Source organism: Delphinapterus leucas, chromosome 6 (assembly GCF_059928025.1).
Source record: "Delphinapterus leucas isolate spDelLeu-1000000601 "Yukka" chromosome 6, BTC_Dleu_Yukka2, whole genome shotgun sequence".
Lineage (NCBI taxonomy): Eukaryota > Metazoa > Chordata > Mammalia > Artiodactyla > Monodontidae > Delphinapterus > Delphinapterus leucas.
The window spans coordinates 15,793,768-15,804,354 of NC_143134.1; the positions used below are offsets into that span (position 1 = coordinate 15,793,768).

The following is a 10,587-nucleotide window of genomic DNA, read 5'->3' on the forward strand; positions in this document are numbered from 1 at the left end:
AGGACCCTGTCCTCCAAATATCAGGGGTCTGTGCTGTGATTGTAGATTGCTGATTCTGATCACAGAGGTGCAAAGAGGCAGGCAGCCATTGTTGCAATTCCTCCCACTGTTGCAAGCTGCCTCCAGCCCCCAGTCAGTGACTTTCAGTGGATTTACAGGGTCAGCTCTCTTCCCACTCCTCTTCATTTTTCACTTTTCCCCTTTCAGGAACCAGACATTAAAGATCAGGACATTTGAAAACAACTGTATATATAGGAAAATTAGGAAGTGACTGTGACTACACATACCCAGGCTCAGAAAAGACTTGAGAAAGCCTTAAGTTTACACCTCAGGCTGATCCTTGGCATATAGACATCCTACAGCAGTCAAAAAAGCAAAAATAATAGACAAAAGAAACCCCCCAAAACAGCAAACCCCGGGGAAGAGGGAGAATCTGTTTTCCAGAGTTACCACATTATTAGATCTAAATGTCCAGTGTTGAGCAAAGAAAAAAAAAAAATCACAAGGCAGAGAAATTATCAGGAAAGCATGGCCCATTCAAAAGGTAAAAAATAAACAGAAACTGTCCCTGAAAAAGACTTGATGGAAGATGATATCTTAGACAAAGACTTTAACAGTCTTAAAGATGCTCAAAGAACTAAAGGAAGGTATGGAGAAAGTCAAGAATATAATGTGTGAACAAAACAGAAATATCAATAAAGAGATAGAAAACATAAAAAAAAAAAAAGAAATTCTGGAGCTGAAAAGTATAAGAACTGAAATCAAAAATTCACAAGAGGGATTCAAAAGCAGATTCTCAGAAAGCAGAAGAAAGAATCAGCAAACTTAAAGACAGGACAATGGAAGTTATCAAGTCTGAGAAACAGAAAGAAAAAAAGATTAAAGAAAAGTGACCTGTGAGGTACCAACAAGCAGACCAACACACACACAGTGGGAGTCCCAGAAAGAGAAGAGAGAAAGAAAAGGGCAGAGAGGATATTTGAGAAAATAATGGCTGAAAATTTCCCAAATTTGATGAAAGACATGACTATAAACATCCAAAAACCTCAATGAATTCAAAGTAAGATTAACTCAAAGAGACCCACACCAGGAACTCAAAAACTCTGCAGCTAGAAGACAGTGGGCTGATATATTCAAAGTGCTGAAAGGAAAAACTGTCAACTAAAATCTGATATCCAGCAAAACTGTCCTTCAAAACTGAGGGAGAAATTAAGATATTCCCAGATAAACAAAAGCTGTGGGAGCTTGTGAGCACTAGACCTGCTCTGCAAGAAATACTCATGGGAATCCTGCAAGGTGAAATGAGAGGACACTAGGCAGTAACTCGAAGCTGAATGAAGAAATAAATATCTCAAAAAGGTAAAATAAAAGGCAATTATAAAAGCTAGTATTGGGACTTGCCTGGTAGCGCAGTGGTAAGAATCCGCCTGCCAATACAGGGGACATGGGTTCAAGCCCTGGTCTGGGAAGATCCCACATGCCGCAGAGCAACTAAGCCCGTGTGCCACAACTACTGAGCCTGTGTTCTAGAGCCTGCGAGCCACAACTACTGAGTCCACGTGCCACAACTACTGAAGCCCACACACCTAGAGCCCGTGCAACAAAGAGAAGCCACCACAATGAAAAGCCCACACACCGCAATGAAGAGTAGCCCCCACTCGCCACAACTAGAGAAAGCCCACGTGCAGCAACGAAGACCCAACACAGCCAAAAATAAATAAAGTTATTTTTTTAAAAATCTAGTATTATTGTAACAATGGTTTGTAAACGCACATTTTATTTTCTACATCATTTAAGAGACTAATACATTTAAAAGAATTATTAGATTATGTTTTCAGGCCCAAATACATAAAAATGTAATTTTATGACATCAATGGAAAGCAGTGGGGACAGAGCTATAAAGGAGTAGAGTTTTTGTATGTTTTTGAAGTTAAGCTGGTATAAACTCAAATTAGAGTATTATAACTTTAGGATGTTAAATTTAATCCCCATGGTAACCACAAAGAAAACAGCTACAGAATATACACAACAGTAAATGAGAAAAAATTTTAAACATTTCATCACAATAAAATCAACTGTGCAAAAGAAGACAATAATGAAGGAAATGAGGGACAGAAAAGCTTTAAGGCATATAGAGAACAAACAGCACAATGACAGAAGTAAGTCCCTCCTTACCAATAATTACTTTAAATGTAAACGGATTAAACTGTCAAAGGAGAGACATTGGCAGAATGGATAAAAACATATGATCCGGGCTTCCCTGGTGGCACAGTGGTTGAGAGTCCGCCTGCCGATGCAGGGGACACGGGTTCGTGCCCCGGTCCAGGAAGATCCCACATGCTGCGGAGCGGCTAGGCCCGTGAGCCATGGTCACTGAGCCTGCATGTCCGGAGCCTGTGCTCCGCAACGGGAGAGGCCACAACAATGAGAGGTCCGCGTACCGCAAACAAACAAAAAAAAAAAAACATATGATCCAACTATAGTCTGTCTCACAGGAGACTCACTTGAGATCCAAAGACACAAGTTGAAATTGAAGGGATGGAGGAAAAAGATATTCCAAGCAAACAGTAACCAAAAGACAGCAAAGAAGGTTTTACTAGTATTAGACAAAATAGTCTATAAATCAAAAATGGTTATGAGAGACAAAGGACATTATCTATTAATAAAAGGTTCAACACAGCAAGAAGGTGTAACAATTATAAACATTTACACATCCTACGACAATCAAAATATTTGAAGCAAAATCTGACCGAAGTGAAAGGAGAAATAGACAGTTCTACAATAATAGTTGGAGACTTTAATACCCCACCAAACAGATATACATATGGAAACAGAGGACTTAATACAATAAACTAACTAGACCTAACAGACATAAACACGCTACCCAACAACAATAGGATACACATTCTTCTCAAGTACACATGGAACAATTTTCAGGATAGACTGTATGTTAGGCCACAAATCAAGTCTCGACAGATTTAAAAAGACAGATATAGAGACCTCCCTGGCAGTCCAGTGGTTAAGACTCTGAGCTTCCACTGCAGGGGGTATGGGTTAGATCCCTGGTATGGGAACTAAGATCCCGCATACCGCTAGGTGCAGCCAAAAAAAAAAAAAAAAAAAAAAAAGAAGATATCATACAAAGTATCTTCTCTGACCACATGGGATGAAGTTAGAAATCAGTAACAAAAGTAAAATTGAGAAATTCACCAAATTATGGAAATTAATACACTTTTAAACAACCAATGGATCAAAGAAGAAATCACAAGGGAAATTATAAAACACAGACCAAAAAAGTGACATTACAAAACTTACGGGGCACAGCAAAAGCTGTATATATTATATATACATATATATAAAATCACCTGATATATGATAAATCAGTCAAGGATGGGTTGTTAGATGATGGTTTTAGGAAAACTAGCTTGCTACATGAAGAAAAACAAAGTTGGATTCTTATCCCACTTGAAACAAAGGTAGAATCCAAATGAATTAAAGACATAAAAATGAAGGGTAAAACTATAAAGCTAATATGGAAGAAAAGTAGGAGAATATCCTAGTAATTTTGGGATAAGGAAGGACTTCTTAAGACTTAAAAAGCACAAACCATAAAGTATCAATGAATTTTGTATTAAAATTAGGACTTCTGTTCCACAAAGGGCACCACACAAAAGTTAACAAATGGGTGAGAGATATGGAGAAGATATCTGCAATGTCTAAGCAAAGAATTAATACCTAGAGAGTATATAAGGAACTGGTGCCAAAAAAAAAAAAAAAAAATCACCAGATAAAGAAACACCAAGGGGGGCTTCCCTGGTGGCGCAGTGGTTGAGAGTCCGCCTGCCGATGCAGGGGACACGGGTTCGTGCCCCGGTCCAGGAAGATCCCACATGCCGCGCAGCGGCTGGGCCCGTGAGCCATGGCCGCTGAGCCTGCGCGTCCGGAGCCTGTGCTCCGCAACAGGAGAGGGTCCGGAGCCTGTGCTCCGCAACGGGAGAGGCCACAACAGTGAGAGGCCCGCACACCACAAAAAAAAAAAAAAGAAGAAGAAAAGAAAGAAAGAAACACCAAGGAAATTCACAGGCAATCCACAGAAAGGGGAAAAATTTTTTAATGATTTGCTAACAAATCACTGCCCTTCTACAATCCATTTTCTGCCAGCTACCAGAATCATCTTCTAGAAGTCTAGCGATTGCTACTTCCACGCTTTCAACTCTCCAAGGCTTCCCATGAAAACCATCCCAATGGCGTAACAGGCCCTACACCATCTGGCCCCTGCTTATCCCTCCAACCACGTTTCTGACGTCTCCCTAGTCCCCCCCTAGCTTCTACCCCGTGCTCACTGCCCTCCTGCCACACCTGCCTCTTTGTTCTTCCTCCTACAAGCCAGGCATGGTCCTGTCTCAAGTCTCTGCCTTTGCATTCCCTTTGGCTGGAACGCTCCTTCCTCCAATATTCACACTGCAGGCTTCCTCCCTTCATTAATTCAAACGTCACTTGTCTTCTTGAACTGACTCCAGGCACTCTCTATCCTAACATCTTCCTTTATTTTCCTTCCTGGCATTTATTACCTGACGTCGTTATATATTTATTTGTTGACTTATGCGAATGTCCATCTCCTCCACTAGTACATAAGCTCCTCATCTGTCTTAGTCACCACCGCATCTGCACAGCCCAGACAGAGCTCAGCATATAGGAGCCACATGGAAGTAACTCTTTTGAAAGCAACAACTCAACAAACTCTGATCTGACCATTAGCTAGCTAGCTCTTTCCATTACATCATGCTGCTTCCCAGGAAAAAGATAAATGTGTACAGTCTGTCATTTCTCCCCTAACAGATTAAAAAGTGCTTATCTTAAATACTTGGTTTAGCCCAACCAGGCCCAGCATGTAGTAAATGCTAGGTAAATACGATGAAATGAGAGAGTGAAAAGCAACCACAGAAAGAGGTAAGGAAGAAAGAAAAGAGCTGGTGGCATGAAGAAACTCTAATTTGTATTCTACGGCACACTGACCATTCAGTGGTTAATCCTTTTATTTCCTATGTGCCTATCTGCCCATGCCACAGTTTTGAAGGAGATAAAAATTAACCAAATTTGTGTCCTGGCTTCAAGGAGCTAACATATACGTAACTATCAAAATACAGATTGTAAAATATACTTATGAAAGAGGTATAATTAAAGAGCTATAGGATTTCAAGGTGAGGGGAATTACTTCTCATTGTGGGATTAACAGAAGAACCTGTGAAAGGGGTGGCAGAGTGAAATGGTTAAACTGAATATTGCTAGATAAGTAACAGCTGAAAACTTTTACACAGGAGAAGGTGATCTCAGGAATCTAATAGGAGCCCTCTGCTTGAAAAAATAAATTTACCACCACTTCACCCGTTTTGTTTAACTTCTACTATTACAAAGTATTTTCTTTTAAGGCATAACCTCTCTAGGAATCTTCTTAATACTGTACCCAAATTCTCTTGAGAGGTAATAGAAAAAACTGTTGTCATTCATTTATACTTTAGTGTTCACTGGATAACCAATTTACCTTCTTCTGGCTAGAGTAAGTACAAAGCCATTGGGGAAATGATAATTCTGACTGCAAAGGAAGTATAACTTTTTGTCTCTAAGGCACTACCCTGGAAAGACAGAGTCTGGGGTGCAAATTAAGAGGTTAATTAATTAATACCTTTGTTTAAGAGCCTACTCTGTCCTTTCCAAAAGCCAAACAGAGTAAAAATAAATAAAAGACATTATAATCTCCCATAATGGGAAGTCTTAAATTGATGACCCAGAAGGTAAGAAATAAGGAGAAATATGATAAACTGAACATTTTTGAGAGGAGGGGAAAAGGTTTTGTGGAATTTAGACACTACATACTAAAGTCTACATACTCGAAAGTGGCAAGTAAAGACTTTACCTAAATCACATTCAATCACAACTTCATAAACCTTGATGGACAATTAACATTCAGGGAATATGATGGTGCAAGGAAAAGAAATTTTAAAAGAAAACGTTGCATATCCCCCCACATGGTGTTATGTACCAAAAATGATAATCACGATAACAACCACGTGATAACCCAGCCAAACTGAATGGAAACCAGGGATCTCATTTGGATGGTTTCCTGCTTTCTAAAACTCAAATCCTCAATCTAGGCCAGAGGGGGCTCGATCTGCTAGCTGGTTGGGCGATGGGACGCGTTTCCGCAGACCTGCACCTGAGGACCCCAGGTTCCCCGCGGAATAAGGGGTGGGATAGGCACTCACCGCTTGTCGATGGCGTCGATGTTTGAATGGAGGAGCCACAGCTCCTCCGTGTTGTCCTGCCGGGAGGACAGGATCAGGTGGTGGCCAGTAAGACACAAGGTCCCCTCGACGGCCGGGTAGAAAGGCCGGTGCAGCACCACATTGTCCACCCGTGGCGTCTTAATCAGCTCCGCAAACTCCATGTTCCCCAGCGGCCGGAACCAGGGGACTGCCGAGTCCCGGAGGAGCGAGACGGTTACGCCGCCGCTGGGCTGAAGGGAATGCCCAGGCGCTGGGCAGGCAGGAGGGGCGGGGACGCGGGCGGGGAGGTCGTGCCCCGCCCCAGGCTGGGGTGGGCGCGGCGAGGCCTGTGGCCAGCGTCACAGGCCCCGGGAAAGCCGGAGCTGGACCGGGGCTGGGCCAGGCCGGGCGTCGCTCACTCACCGCTCTGTTCCCCCAGGCCCAGGACTCGGGCAGAGAGAACGCTCCGCGACAGGCCCAGCCGCCACCGCCGCCACCTGGGGACCCGGCCTCGGGGTGGGCCGGCTGAGGGAACAAGAAGGAAGCCGACCCAGGGGCACTTTCCACGTCCGAGACGCTACAGACTCCTAGTGGAAGTAGCTACTCGCAGCCGAAGCCTAAAGCAACTCCGGGCGGAAGCGGCGGGCTCGAAACTCGGAAGACAGGGGAGTCCGATCCGGAAGTCGGTCCCCGCCTAGGTCCGATGAGAATGCTTCCGGAAACACAGCGGGAATCGAAGATTTGTGTTCCTAGCAGGAAAAAGCTCTACCTGCAAGCCAACCGCCGCACCCGCCACCCCTACAAACATTCCGTTTGAAAAAAAAAAAAGTAAAAAACAAAACAAAACAAAAAAACATTCCGTTTGAGAAAAGGCTGGGGAAAAAGGGACGACGAAAAGAGATCCCTGACCTGCCTCCCTCCACTTGAGCAGTAATCCCTCTTCAGAGCGTGGGGCTGCCGTAACTTTTGGCGATTTTTATCCATTGGCCGTGAAGAGATGACTCATGGGATTGAGGCGGTGATTGTGACCACACAGAAGCGCCAGGTGTAAGGGAGGGGCACGGCCGGACGCCGCAGACGCCCAGAGGGCGAGCGCCAAGGTGCTGTGACCTGGAACAAGAAAGAGGAAAAGCATACAAACATCTATGAAAGGGACCTAGGTAGAAATACGTACAGTGCACCGAAGAGGAAGTGACCAGTCCTATGCTTTGCGGAAACTCAAGTGACGCGCTAAAACACAGTTTATGTAGCAGAACTGGCTTCAGTCTAGGTCTATGAAATTCAAGGAATTGGGCCTTGGTCACCACCGCACGGCCTTCCCATTAAATACAATCCAACTGAACTACTTCCAGACACCTTAACTATGCCAGAAATTTACCTGGTGTCGCCCTCCCCTTTTAAAGTAACATTTTCATACTAAAATAGGGCATTAGAGGGGAAATATGCAAGGGTTTAAGACCCGGTCTACTGTCACTTCATTAACCTTTGAAATCTTCACCATCTAGAACCTTAAGAACAGCGACTTGGCTTAATTCTCAGAGCAAAGACAAAATAAATTGCCTGAATTCTCATCAGATCACCCAACACGTGTCCCTGCTTCTGTCCTTGTCCTTCCTAAAACGTTTTCTTTCTTAAAACAAAGCCCTTTTTGAGATTGTTACAGCTGAGAGCCCAGTTTTATGTTGATTGTCTACAATAGAAAAACAAGAACCATCAGAGAAGAAAGAATGAGCGGAAACGATTTATAAAGTTTTGTTTTTAATTTTGGAATTTTTCTTTTTTTTTTTTTTTTAGCGTTACGCGGGGCCTCTCACTGCAGTGGTCTCTCCCGTTGCGGAGTACAGGCTCCGGACGCGCAGGCTCAGCGGCCATGGCTCACGGGCCCAGCCACTCCGCTCTGACCGGGGCACGAACCCGCGTCCCCTGCATCGGCAGGCGGACTCTCAACCACTGCGCCACCAGGAAAGCCCTAATTTTGGAATTTTTGTTGTCCTTCCACCATGTGGTTCATTATAACAATTACCAATTGTGTAGGGGAGAATTGACTTCTAGAATGAAGAATTAGGGAATGTTTTATGGAGAAGGTATCATTTGAGAGGAGGACCTTGAAGGATGAGTTAAGATTTACACCCTGAATGAAGTTTAGCCTAGGTAGCTGTCCAGTTTAATGATGTCTTCTAAAGGTAGAGAAAAAATTCTTCAGAAATGTCATGACCTTTTTCTTTTAATTTTCCTGGAAAAAAAAAAAAGCCTATGAAAAGACCATTGTGTCATTACATTTTTAAATGGTTAATATTCCATAAAGGCATAAACTCTTTTTGCCAATGAGAAAAAAATTGTCAATATCATGTTGGGTTGTTATAATGAAATGCCAGAAACTATTAGAAATTTGCATCTTCTCTGGATTGAAACTCCAAGCATAGAAAGCCCTTGAGATCTGAAGAAAACATACATTCAATAGTAAAGAAGAAAGGAGGTGGGCAGCACAATAGCTTAACTTACCACATGAACAGTAGATGGCAGTAGAGTTCAACAGTAATGGGATAGGCTTTCATTCTATTAAAATAATTAAGTGAAGCTGTAGTCAAACAAGTTATTACCCCAGCTGCCCGGATATAAGGGTCTCAGAGGATTCTGATAAACCAAATAAGATGATGTCATTTATAATGTATATAAAACACTCAGCACCTGACAGATATTGTCATCATTTCATGTGTAATAAATGGCACTGACGTGTAAACATCTAGATGTTATTCTATCAACTAGTCAACTAGCATGTATTAACTGCCTACCTGGTCATCGCCACTGTGGGGAATGGAAACAATAGATCTGACACGGCCCTTGCCCGCAAAGAGTAATAGCTAATTTGCGGAGGCCAACACACCCCACATAAGGAATGAATAAAATAAGAGAGTAAGTGCTAAATTATGAAGTACAGATTTACGTTCCTGGTTTTGTGTTTCTCCATCAGGCCTTGAGGAGTTAGCAGAAATGAAGGTATTTTGAAAACAGTAGGTCAACGATTGCCAAAAGTAGCAGGAGCATCTCAGGTGGAGAAGACAGTGCCTCTATGTGCCATCGATGAGCAGCTATTCTCCATGTACTTTGTAATTATGTGTTGACTGTAGGCATCTGAGACGAACTGATAACCTTGTGCTGTGCCTTTCTTGTGTTCTCTATTCCCTTCACCCTCCACGCAAGTCAGTCACTAAACTGTTGCTCATATCTTCTAACAGCTCTTGAATTCCTCCACTTCTCTCCATCCCCAGGGCCACCGCCATAGCTTGTACCATCATTTCTCACCTACTGTTACTTGAGAGGAGAAGCCTCTCAGTTGGTCACCTTTCTTCTAGAGAGGTTCTCCTCCAACCCACTTTCCACTTGGCAGTTAAAGCCCTCTTTCCTGCTCCAAATTGCTTTTTTCTTCTCTTAACTTGTAAGTCCCTTTGTGATTTAGCCCCTTTGTGATCAGCATCCTAGACCTCATCTCTCCTCCTCTCTACTCAACACAACAGTCCCCAACCCCCATTTTCATGCCAACCATCCTTAAATAGCTTGCTGTATCCTTTTGAGATTTTGCACCCATTCAGAACCTTGCTACCAAGTGGAAGTGTAGAACAGGCACCAGCGTCATCAGCATTCCCTGGGAACTTCATTAGAAATGTTCTGTTCCAGAGCTACTGAATCAGAATCCACTTTAACAAGACTCCTAGACGATTTTTGTGCACATGAAATCTGACTGTTCTTTCTGCCTGGTATATACTCATCTCACTCCCAGTACCTTGTCTCTGACCTGCTAATGCCTATCATCCTTCAGATTTCATCTCAGATGTCACTACTTCTGGGAAGCCTTCTCTGACTTCCCCTCCAAAACTATGGGCTCCATGTTATAAATGTTCCACAGCACTATGTAATAATAATAGTAATAACAGTTCGCATTTTTGCGTGTTTACTCTGTGTTCCAGACATTGTGATAAATGCTTTACAAGCGTTGGCTCATGTAGTCCCTCCACAATTCTTTGAGGTTGGTTAGTATTCTCCTTTTACTGATGAGGAAACGGGGGCCCAGAGATCTTAATAATGTTTCCAAGGTCAGACAGCAATAAGTGGTGGAAGCAGGATTCGGAATCAAGGAGTCAAGTGCGGACTCTGTGCTCTTCATCACCGTGCTACATGGCCACCCAGGAGATCTGAGCCCACCTTGGTCACTCTCTCTGATTTCCCCTCTTCAGCTGTCTTGAAATAGACTCCTTATGCGTCCATAACAACATTCCACTAGACAGGAAGCTCCTTGAGAGGAAGGACCATTTCTTGATTGCAATAG

General features: G+C 43.1%; 1 protein-coding gene across 1 annotated transcript in view; it reads right to left on the bottom strand.

Annotated features, from left to right (window-relative positions):
* MTMR9 (myotubularin related protein 9) overlaps nt 1-7,315 on the bottom strand; it is a 107,573-nt gene extending 100,258 nt beyond the window's left edge. The window contains exon 1 of the mRNA XM_022594924.3: nt 6,264-7,315. Coding sequence (XP_022450632.2) covers nt 6,264-6,445 — 182 coding nt within the window. The 5' untranslated portion in view covers nt 6,446-7,315. The remainder of the gene's footprint in view (nt 1-6,263) is intronic.
* Nucleotides 7,316-10,587: the final 3,272 nt, after the last annotated feature.